The sequence below is a fragment of the Sinohyriopsis cumingii genome, chromosome 8 (assembly GCF_028554795.1).
Source record: "Sinohyriopsis cumingii isolate HCF-2022 chromosome 8, ASM2855479v2, whole genome shotgun sequence".
Lineage (NCBI taxonomy): Eukaryota > Metazoa > Mollusca > Bivalvia > Unionida > Unionidae > Sinohyriopsis > Sinohyriopsis cumingii.
Window position 1 is genome coordinate 67,961,137 of NC_142968.1, and position 12,263 is coordinate 67,973,399.

The 12,263-nt window shown below is 37.1% G+C and overlaps 1 protein-coding gene across 6 annotated transcripts in view; it reads left to right on the forward strand.

Moving 5' to 3' along the window:
- Window positions 1–12,263, forward strand: part of LOC149793753 (E3 ubiquitin-protein ligase CBL-B-like) — a 149,843-nt gene that overhangs the window by 87,056 nt on the left and 50,524 nt on the right. For 3 of the 6 annotated variants that reach the window (XM_089967730.1, XM_089967731.1, XM_089967732.1), the window contains one exon: window positions 6,977–7,120. The exons of the other annotated variants lie outside the window; for them this stretch is intronic. In XM_089967730.1, coding sequence (XP_089823856.1) covers window positions 6,977–7,120 — 144 coding nt within the window. The remainder of the gene's footprint in view (window positions 1–6,976; window positions 7,121–12,263) is intronic. 6 annotated transcript variants of the gene reach the window in all.

The following is a 12,263-nucleotide window of genomic DNA, read 5'->3' on the forward strand; positions in this document are numbered from 1 at the left end:
ATATGATTTTTGACTCACTTTGTCTTGTCTGTCAGCATTTGGATCAATTTGGTGTAAAAGTTCTTTGTCCCTGCCAATGTTGAAGTTTTTGTGTAGGCTTTTAACACTGAGAAAGGCAAGATACATCTTTCCTTGAAATCCTTGTTAATTAATATTGATAGTTTTATACATGACCTTACATAAATAAAGCAAGTGGCTATGGGGTTAAGCTGTATGAATCTGACTGGAAATTGTTTAGAATATATAATTCACAAAAGGTCTGTCAGCAGTTAATTTACTTACAATTCATGTTCCAATTTTTAAGGACATGTTTACATGAGATTATACATATTCAAGTTTTCAAGATGAATAATTATTTGTGGAGCAGGAAATAATCATTTCAAAATCTGATGTATTAACATTAAAATTCACTGTCGGAATTCTGCATAGTTCTCAAACACATGTATTGCCCTTTTTTTACTTACAATTGGATACAATATATGACAGGACTTTGTGAATGCAAGTCCTTTAGCAGCTTTTACTGGTTTGCCATGAATTTTATTTTCATAATCATAAGATATGCATTTTAAGCAGTCATTGTACTTTTACTATTTTCAAAGGAGTTGTGCATTTGTTTTGAGTATGACTCATCCATCATGGGGTTGGTGATTGGATACAGGAGAGATGGAGGTATATTTGTATGAGCAGATTATTCACCATCAGATGTTTTAGTTGGCCTTTTATCCAGTTAACTACAGATTTAGAATATTATATGATCCCAGATTCCATTTTCTTCCATTTTATTACTATGTCGTCTTTTGGCCAGGCTTGAAGTTCTGTTCAACATTTAGGTTACTTTTATCCCCCATGATTTTCCTAATATTTAAATAACCTTACTCAGTTCGCGTAATAAAATTCGAATATTTTAAGATCCTATACTACCCTTTCTCTCAATATGACTGTGTTCATATGGTTAATTCAGGCTTTCCACAGTGGTGTAGAATTCTGGAAAAGGTCAAAAATTTGAAAATTGCTTTTCTGGGTATTGAAAATGTCTGAAAAGTTGAAAAATGGCTTTTAAAAAATGTCAAGAAAAAGTCTTAAATTTTGTTATTACAACCATCTTAGTCAGAACCAGTAAGGTGACTGCACTTTTGTGTTTCGGAGTTGTTTTAGCTTACAGATTCAGATCTCTTTGGGATATCTGGAAATTCTTAATTTTTGGTCTGGAAAAGCTCTGGAATATTTTTTATTTAATTCATTGCAGGAACCCTGTGTTATGTTCTGCATGTAGCATGTTGCTAAGAAGGTGGACACTTAAATTATTATTATTATTATTATTGTTATTATTATTATTATTATTATTATTATTATTATTATTATAGTAAAACATGACTTGAAAGACCACTCTAATAAAAGACCAGACTTTTGAACCACAGATCAACTGTTTTGTATAATGTGATGACATCTAAAGGGAGACCACTTGTTTTTAATATAAGCAGGTGGTCTTTAAAGAAAGATTTCACTGTATTATTATTATTATTATTATTATTACCTGACCTGGCCATAAGGCCAAGTGAGTTTACAATATGGTCCTTCATTTGTCATGTCCATGCATCAGTCTTGAAGTTTTAATCTTCTCCAAGACCTCTCAACAGAATTCAAGCAAATTTGAAAGATAGCATCTGTCGGAGAGTTTTTATCACATCTGTACAAATTATGCCAATCTATTGTCAAATAGAATCCTGGCATGAAGGCAATGGTAAGTTTCTACCAGTGATGCTGATCTGCTATCAGATATGGCTGCCATGACTAAAAATAGAAAAGAAAATTATTTGTCTTCTCAAAATCATCCAAACAGAATATTACCAAATTGTACAGAAAGCAATCTGACAGTCTTCAAATTTTATTCACATGATGCTGAGGCACCAGTAAGTATGGCCACTATTAAATGACTATTAATAATCCATTCAACAGTATTAGTCCAAATTTGACAAACAGCATCATGGCTTATAATTTTGTTTTAATGAATAACCTGAATAATGGTTTGAATAATTCCTACTTTAAGCTTTAGAAAACAATATAAGCTATGAATATAACAAGTAACACTCTTTTGTGTTCCACCTTCAGATTTGGCCAACTTTACTAAAAATAGAAAGCACGAGAAGTTTCTTAGCCAGATTCGGGCAAATTTGTTGAAAACATCCTGGCATGAAGACCTTTTAAATTTATGCACACAATACCATTAGATATGGCCACCATTGCAAAACACATAAATACCTGCAAATGACTTTTCCTAAATAGCTGAATAGAATTTGACCCAACCTGATGGAAACCACTGAGATCCATGCCAGTTTAACATATTACAGCTAGGGAAGTAACCTATGAGAACTGCTGAGAATCACAAATTTCTGGTTATGCAGAGTTTTTCCCCTTTTAAAATGGGTTCAAACAAATAATTTTAGAACACAGGATGTGTAAATTTCGTTACAGAATATAGTTACGCTGCTCCAGTGGCCTAGGGGTTAGAGTGTTCACATTGGATGCCAAGGGTTGAGGGTTTGAACCCTGGCTGAGTCATACCAAAGACTTACAAAAATGGTACGAACAGCTGCCTCACTAGGTGCTCAGCATTAAGAGGTTAGTGTTAGGACTGGTCAGCCTGGTGTCAGGATAATGTGACTAGGTGGGACATAATGCGGCATGATGCCCCAGTGCTGTTGTTGTTGTTGTGGGGTTTAATGCCATTTTTCAGCACAGGATAGGCTATGCATGGTGGCCAGTATTAATGGTGGAGGAAGAACCTGGGAAAACCCCAAGAAGAACCACTGACCCACAAGAAGCTAATGGCAAGCTTTCTCAGCCCCAGTGCTAGACATCACTGTAAACTGCCACACAGCAGACATCATAGCAATATGACTGAAAAATTGTTAAAGCCACGTTAAAAATCCTAATCACAGGCACACAGAATATAGTTGGGATTAAGTTGAAAAAGTATAATTTAAGTTGAAGAAAATAACAGTGAATTTAAAAAGTGACACTCTAAGTAGTAAAATTGTGGACAGGACTATTTTTGGAGAATAGTTGAGGGTATGCACTCTTGTGGATAAATTTGGTGCTAATTCTCAAAGGACAGGTATAGAGCCAGGAACAAATGCTGCTGGAATAAATGATGGCTTTTTCATGCCAAGGATGTGTATATTGTATTTTCTGATTATTTGGACATAAAGAAATAATAGCTTTTTTTCTCTCAAAAAGCATACAAAAATATTTCAGTATCCAAAAGCAAATAAACAGATGAAAAATCCAAGCCATGGCAAACATATACAGACAGTATTAGACTGCCCCTTAAGTCATATAGCAAAGTAATCACACTTTACATGCACGTTCATGAATTAAAATTAAAACTGACATTACATACATATTTTCATTTATGTTATATCAGTCCACAAGAAAATACAAGCTTTTTAAAAGATGTGAAGCAAAATAATGTTTTAATCTTCATTATATCAGATGTAAATGAGATAAGCGGCACAATATTAATACACATTGTAGCAACAAATTGCTCAAAACTTTTCTTTCAGTTCTGTAGCTAAAATGCATTTATGAATTTCTATTCACAAACTGACATGTTGGTTACCTAGTTGAGTGATATGAGGCCCAGATGGGTCAGTTGTTTGTACCAATGCTGATGTGTCATCAGACATAGCTGCTGTTGGCAAAAAAGAAAATCCTTTAAATTACTTTTTCTCAAAAATCACAACTGAATCTGAGCAAATTTGACAGAAGTCGTCATGGTAAGAAGGCCTTTTGGTTTCGTCCAGAACGATACTTATTCACCACCAAATATGGCCACTTTTACACACAAAAATCCAAACCTTTAAACGGGGCCCCAAGTGGCTGAGTGGTCTAAAGCGCTCTCCGTTACGGATCACTGCCATCTCACCTCTGCCTATGTAGGTTCGAGTCTCAGATTTGGCCAATGTGGGCATGTGAGAAAGTTTGCAGTAGCTTCTTGATGGTTGGTGGTTCTTTCTGGGTTTTCCCAGGTTTTTCCTCCACCATTAATACTGGCCGCCATGTATAGTGTATCGTGTGCTGAAAAATGGCGTTAAACCCTACAACAACAACAACCAAACCTTTAAACAACATGTCATCAACAACTGCCATATATACTCACTTATAAGTCACGTCAAACTGCAAACAATAATGATTGAGATCTGCTGTTGCATATTGTGTCAGCAGATCAGGGTCTGTGTTCTGTTCTATTGATTATTCCTAACAAACTGCACAGACCCAGAATAATGTGCTGGCAGATCTGGATCTGTGCAGCTTGGCATTGTTGGGAGGTCGAGGACAAACCTATGCACTGTAAACAACTTAATTTGATACATACTCAAAATATTAAGTACGTATTTGCATTGGTAAATGCAGGTGCAAGAAAATTGTCAACTGAATATTATAAATAAAGTACATGTGTACTCACCAACCAATCTCATTTTGTCTGCAGTTCCATCAGAAATGTGCACAAGCAAGCATAATTTCAATTTGCATCCAAAAACTTTGTTGCAAATAAACTTCACTATCTTACGATGCACTATATTGTATGTTTTTGGAAATGTGCATATATATATATATGCTAAACAGTGGGCATGTTGGGAGTCTATTATATAAAAAAAACTTGTATTTAGGCTTGAAAAATATTTTAACAGAAACTTGTATATGGGTATTGACTTAATAATGTACCAGAGATGAGCAGAGCATCAGTTGTGAAACTGCCACTGAGATTCTATGTGAATAGTACAATGTGACTTCTGCACCCTAGTTTCAGCCAAGTTTGGCAGTAACCATTCTCTTTCTTGGGTCCAGAGCAATCTCCAACAAACATTCGAGTAGTTCTCTAAAAGACTGGAAAGAATAAATTAAATAAGGGCTATAATAATTAAAATAAATAATACTACTACACAGCAAAAACAGGCAGTAACAATATTGTTGTTGTTGTAGGGTTTAACACCATGATAGGCTATACATGACAGCCAGTATAAATGGTGGAGGAAGAACCCAAGAAAACCCTGGAAAGAACCACCGACCCATGAGAAGCTACTGGCAAGCTTTCTCACATACCCACATTGGGCAAATCTGAGACTTGAACCCACGCCGACAAAGGTGAGATGAAAGTGGTCCATAATGGTAAGCGCTTTAGACCACTCAGCCACTCGGGGCCCCATAACAGTTATGATTGCAAAAATAAATCAATCTACCCCTACAGTACATGTATGATGGCAACCTTAGTGCAATAATGACATAGTAATATGAAGATGTCTACATTTCTGACTTCATTTTAATGAAATAAAAAGGATTGGGTCAGATTCTATATAGGCAAAGCTATAATGTGACTTCAAAATTTACATGAAAGACAGAATGTGGAGATATATTTATGTTTATGGAATTTATGGTAGCAGCTGAAATGATTGTGGATGAGGGTGCATGTGTGTGGCAGTAACCACAACAAATATCCGATAACAGTCAACAAAATTTTTGACCTCTATTCTGCAAATCAAGTTTAACTTATTAAGGGACTTATATTGAGGATAGAGTTTATTGCATATGAAAGGACTAATTGACTATCAGCTGCAAGTTGACCATTACATGATGATTGGATGTCAGCATGACCAAGCCATATGTGCATGAAGGCAGCTTTCGTTTTATTGTTAATAATTTAGTGCCGGCATTGCAACATCTGTTTGCTGTGGGAATAATGTTAATGATTTACATTTGCTTCCAGTATTTGGTAGGTAAATTAACAAATTTGGATGATGAACCTATATCAACAGTGGCATTGTTTGGGGCATGGGTGGGTATGCTGGTTGACTGAGCAAGAATTGATGCTGTATTGTTTTTCCCAGTATTTTACAACATTTTACAGAATGCACTGAAGACACATTCAAAGAAGAATTATTAGCAATTGATGGTTCAGTTGTAGTTGCTATTTAATGCCATTTATCAGCACATGATAGACTATACTTGGTGGCCAGTATATTTACCAGAGAAAGAACCACCAACCCACAGGAAGCTGCTGGCAGCCTTTCTCACATGCCTATTTTGGCCAAGCCTGAGACTTAAACCACACTGACAGAGGTGAGATATCAGGGCTCGTTAATGGTGACTGTCTTTCACCACTCAGCCACCCAGACCCCTGATAGTTCTGTACAAAATAGGTTAAGACTTAAAGAAAATAAGTTAGCAGAAAAGAGCACTGACAGGACTATTAACGTATTTTCAGTGAACATCATCTCTTCATTTTAAAGAAAGGCAAGCTATTTCTTCAAGAATACAATACTTCTCACCAGATTATCAAATCAAATTCGTATTTACTTTGCCAATAAAACTTTGCAGTTATTCAAAAATAATTCTGAAGATATTAATGAAAAGGTGGTTCAAATTTGGGGGCAATGCCACACAATGGCGTTATATCAAAACTAGTTTTATAATGAAACATTTTATAGTTGGGGTTTTCACTGTATTGTTTCTGTAAAGCCTTGTTTAATTCAATGTGCATTTTGAATATGACATGATCACATTCTTACTTATAATCCAATATGTTTCCTGCTCTTTGATTATATCCTGGAAGTTGACCTGGGGTAAACAGCTTGAAACTTTTCGGTTATACTTTAGGTTTTTGGCATCCAATTTATACCCTCTTTGGAACATCTAACTTACTTCCCTTGCTTCAGATGGCATTCCAACCCTTGATTAATGTCTCTGGTTGGGGCCAGTGGGGTCATGGAGTTGTCTTTTGATATATTGTCAGTTCGTTTCTTTGGCATGTGTTTCTTAAAACACATTTGTCTTAAAAGATAACCACAATATGAAAATGCCGTCTTCATGAAAGAATGGTCATGCATGTTTTTTGTATAAAATTTCTTTCTGCCTGTTTACAAATTTGATGAATGCCACATTGCATGATTCCTACTTTTCTTTTCTTTGCATGCTTCAGGAGTTTCCTATGCTGAGTTAAGGTATGAAGTTCCGCCAATACCAAAAACTGAGAAAATGGAGACCAATTATGTGTATAGCACCCCTCTTCCAGGAGTTCACCCCGTCAACAGTTCCGAATCAGATTCCACAAAAACACAAGGAGGTACAGCATGTTGTTATGGTTGTTACCTGACGTAAAAGCAGCAGATCAAAAAGTGAAATTCACAAAGTTATAAAGATACACATTACACATAATTGACACAATAAAACATAGAATTATATAGCCAGAAACAGCACTAAAATGTGTCAAGTTTTGAAACAAACAGCCTTCAATGAATTGTTTGTTTTTATGCCATTGACTTTGGAATGCCCAGTTAGTCTGATGTTCAAGTATATCAGACAGATATTAACACATAAATATAAATATACAGATGCTACACAAGATTAACTTGGGGGGGGTATCATTTGTCATGTTGTTTTGTCATATGCGTCTTTTGCTGTGTCATTGATTGGTTGTATTAATTAGGTGTCACATTGTATGTCAGTCTCTTAATCAGTTCTCATGTACATGCTGAAGGCAGCCGTGTCTCCATTCAAGTAAACTTCCTACCTTAATATTTAGATCAATTACTGTATAAAAGGCAATTTTTGAAGACATATTTGGCAATTTTGTTCAAAATGGGAATTTTAATTTTGGTTAGTTCTCTACCAGTCTTAGACCAGAAGAGCTTATGTGTTGACTTGTCACCCATCAATCATCTGTTGTCCATCACCTGCCCATTAGCACAAGCTTGGAGAATTGCCATGGAACATTAAGGACATTTATCCCAAGGTCTTGTTGGCCCCAAACAAAAATCGTGCCCCTCATATATTCAGTGTTGCCACCTTGGTAGCCAAGTTGAGAACTGTTACTCTTGAACAGATAGTGTTATTGACATGGGATTTTCACTAAAAGATATTTTATAAAGTCAAGGTGGTTGGATCTAAGTAGCACCACCTGAGTTATTATACTTTTTATGATAATTGAAAATGGTGCTGACCTTCAATCCAGTATTGCTGCCACAGCAACTACTGTACCTTGAAAAAGTTATTATTGTGACTTCTCTTGAATGGAAAGTCTTATTAGCATAGTATTTTCACTGGGAGACTTGTTATAATGTCTGGTTGGTCTTCAATAAAAATTGTGCTTATCTTATATTCAACATGGCTGCCACAGTGGCCATCTTGAAAATCTTGTTGCTTTTCCTTCTCAAAAGAAAGTCATATCAACATTGGGTTTGCACCAAAAGTCTTCTTATGAAGTCTAGTTGATACGAAATGAAAATGGTTCTAATTGGACATTCAATATGGCCAAAATGAAAATCTTGTTGCAACTCCTTCAAAACTGAAAGCCATTTCGATGTGGAATTTTCACCAAAAGACTAATGATGATAACTACTTGGTCCTAAATAGAATGGTGCTGATCAGACCTCATATATGTCTGCCATAATGAACATATTGAAAGTATTGTCCCAAATTCTCCTGAATGGGACGTCATATCAACATGGGATTTGCAACAGCAGTCACTTGTTTAGTTTGTCCTAAATGAAAATGGTGGTGGTCTTATATCCAGTATGACTGTCACAATGGCTATTGCTCAAGAATATCAAAGATGGTTTCAACACACAGCAGTTAAAAAGTTATGATCATAGTTTGAATTCCAGGAAATTCTATTTGGCCAGTAGACCATCTATCTCTTTGAGGGAACCTTGTTGTAAATGGGGTACTAGTTACATTTTGTGAAGATTTGTACAATTTCACATCCCGGAGAGGTGGAGAAGTACACTGAATCAGCACCTGTCCTGGATACTGTTCAGAGGACAGTACTTATAGGCATATAAAAGTAGTTTTCAAAACAAATTAGGATTGTAGCAGAGTGACTTCTATAAGCCATCTCCATTTTGTCATTCAGTCTTTAAGATAGGTAAGAGATTTTAGTATGTTGCTAATACATGGAAATATGTGCATTTGCACTGGGGAATCAGCTCACAAAGGCTGCTTTCTGTTTCACAACACATTTATTCAGACATTGCATAATTATAGTAGTACCTCAACTGCTGTCTGTAACACATTTTCAAAATGCAGTTCCCTTAACTAGCACATTATATTCAATAGAATTCACCATGTCATTTGTCTTTATTGTAGCATATTAAAACTTTATATGATGAAAGACTTTGTGATCATCACTGTACTAAACTGAACACTATATCTTAACTGCAGCTGAACACTATAACTGTACTGTAAATGAACATACTATAATTGTACTGTGACTGAACACCCTATAACTGTACAGCAACTGAACACTATAGCTGTACTTTGAACATTATAACTCCACAGCAAATGAACAATATGACTGTACTGGGACTGAACACAATATAACTGTACAGCAACTGAACACTATAATTTCACAGTGTGGGGGTGTAGTGGTTGTCTAGGGGTGGGGTTCTTCTTATAGACTTTAACGAATTATGAGAAGTTCCCCTGGTCCTTATTCAGAAGGTTAATTCTGGACACTATATTATTTATTGACTAAATATATTTATGGCTACGAGCCCCCAGTCAGCAATGCCGACAGTTAAATTAAAAGAAATACAAAGATGAAATTTAAACAATAACAATTTAATAAATGAAATTTAAAAGAATTTAAAGTAATCAATGTCTCTCTTTCACCCAATGATCCCTTTGATCATCATTTGAGTTCACAGTGTGAGGAGATTTTTCCCTTCTTGAGTGCTACTCATCTAAATCTCTTCGTTCCCTTGTCTTTCTCTCCTTTCGTGATCTCCACTTCCGCTTCCTCTTCTATAATCCTTGTTCCTTGCCGTTATCTTGACTTCCGGTTCCTCTTCTAGTATCCGGAACCCTTGACGATATCCCTTGAGGTCACCCGAAATTCACTCGGTATCTCTCACCGTCACCCGAAATTCTCTGAACTTCTCTCGTCCCCGAAATTCTCTGAAATTCTTTCGTCCCCCCGAAAGCTTCCTGTTGAAAGGTATAATGCATTAGCATAGGGTTATAAAAATCTTCCCTCACACTACGTCACTGAACTGAACCATCAGTTTAAGGCGGGACATTTGGGTCGCGCATGCGCACACATCGAAATTCCCATACACTTCCGCCGCTTACAAAAATGGCGCCATAACACAATCACACAAAGGATTCAAATATCTACATACTGAGCCCTATCAGTATATACATACAAAATATTTCAAATACGATTGTACTAAAATATTACTACGATTAGTAATATGACTATCTATATATTTATATATATTTATATATATTTCCTACACAAGCGTACCAAATCCACAGTATTCACATTCAAATGGTGATAAACGGCAATCCGTTACTCAATGGCAAAATCTATCATTACGTAAACAAATTTCTTGTCTACCAAAATATAACTACGCAAAGAATTACAATATTAATTCTTATAGCGGCTAGCGAGCAATACAATTCTTCACAAATACAAATCGTCCTTTCAAAAGGGCGTAAACGTAATAATCCACGAAATAATATGCACACATATTACTAGCGAAAGAAGAGAACATTTTCGCCTCACAAATAAGGTGTACATAGTAACATTATGAATAATGATGCAACGAATCAACATCGTAATCAATCGTAAACAAAAGTACTAGCTAAAGTCATGAAAAAAATGCAAAATATTAAGGTCATAATTAACTAATCATACTTCAATACAAGTAAAATGTATACATACGACAAATTCTCTTCAATTAACAGCAGTCGTATCAAGCAGAATCAACGTAACATCAAACTTACCTGATCGAAGCTATTTCATGAATTTCCTAAATTCCGCCAATTTTTACGAATGGCTAACGGAGGGTGTGTCACTGCGACTCTTAAACACCAACTGACGAATTTCAGGCTTGTACCAGTCTTATGTCAGTTTCTCGAATCAAGTCCCACCTACAACGCATCCCGATTGGATGGCGACGGACTCTGGTCATTTGATCGAACTGTCAATCATAAAAATGTCAGTCTGTGTGTCCCCATGTACTGTCCAGCCTACCATTGTCGGCTTCCGGCTCTTTGAAGTTGTCTACGTCACGTGTTCCCATGTACAAAGATTCCCGCCAGATTTCCACTCAAGAGCTCAAACCAAGACTGGGTTACGTAAGAGGATTAGCCAACTTAGGCACTTGGAAAAACAAAGCTTACCTGGCTCCACTTACAGACTTATAAATACATGTATAATACAAGGGGTTGGGGTAAAACATCACATCCCCCCACGCTTGAGAATAAAATCAGGATTTTATTCACTCAAACTAAAAAAGCAAAAGCGTTACACGATATAAAGAACAAAATCAGCAAAATGAACTAAATGCTAAACTGAGTATGAACACGAAAATATAACAAATGATCTATATCATTTCGGCGCTTCTACTCATGAAATCTGCGCCTACGTTTTCAGATCCTTTCACGTATCTGATCTGCATCTGGTACTGCTGTAAAAACAGCGACCATCGCATCAATCGACCATTGGACAACTTTGCCTGCGCCAGATAGGCGAGTGGTTGGTGGTCGGTCTCCAATATGAACTTACGTCCATATAGGTATCGCTCGAACCGTGATATGCCGAACACGATTCCAAGACATTCCCTCTCCGATACTGAGTAATTCTTCTCGGCAGCAGACAACTTCCGGCTGCCGTATGCGACAGGAAAAAGTGTCTTGTCATGCTCCTGGAGCAGTACTGCTCCCAGTCCCGTGTCGCATGCATCGGTGCGCAGAACGAATTCTTTATCCAAGTCCGGTAGACGAACAACTGCGTCGGATGTAAGTCTATCCTTTAGCGTTTGGAATGCGTGCTCACACGCATCTGTCCAAACGAACTTACTCGGGGTCCGTTTCTTGGTTAGGTCAGACAACGGGCCCGCAATCGCGCTGAAATTAGCGACATACCTCCGGTAATATCCGGCCAGTCCCAGGAATGACCTCACTTCCGTTTTCGTGGTGGGGCGTGCGGCGTTTCTCAACTGCTCCACCTTCGACTTCTCTGGAGACAGCGTGCCTTGGCTCAGGGTATGTCCTAAATAGTCTAATGTCCTGAAACCAAGGTGACATTTGGAAGGGCGGGCTGTCAAGCCCTCCTGACGTAGCCGCTCCAAAACGTCAGCTAACAGAGCGAGGTGTTCACCCCATGTCTCTGTAGCTAACAAGAGGTCATCCATGAAGTTGTGGACACCCCTATCGCGCAAGGGCTCCAACAACTTCCGCATCATTCTGGTAAAGACGCTGGG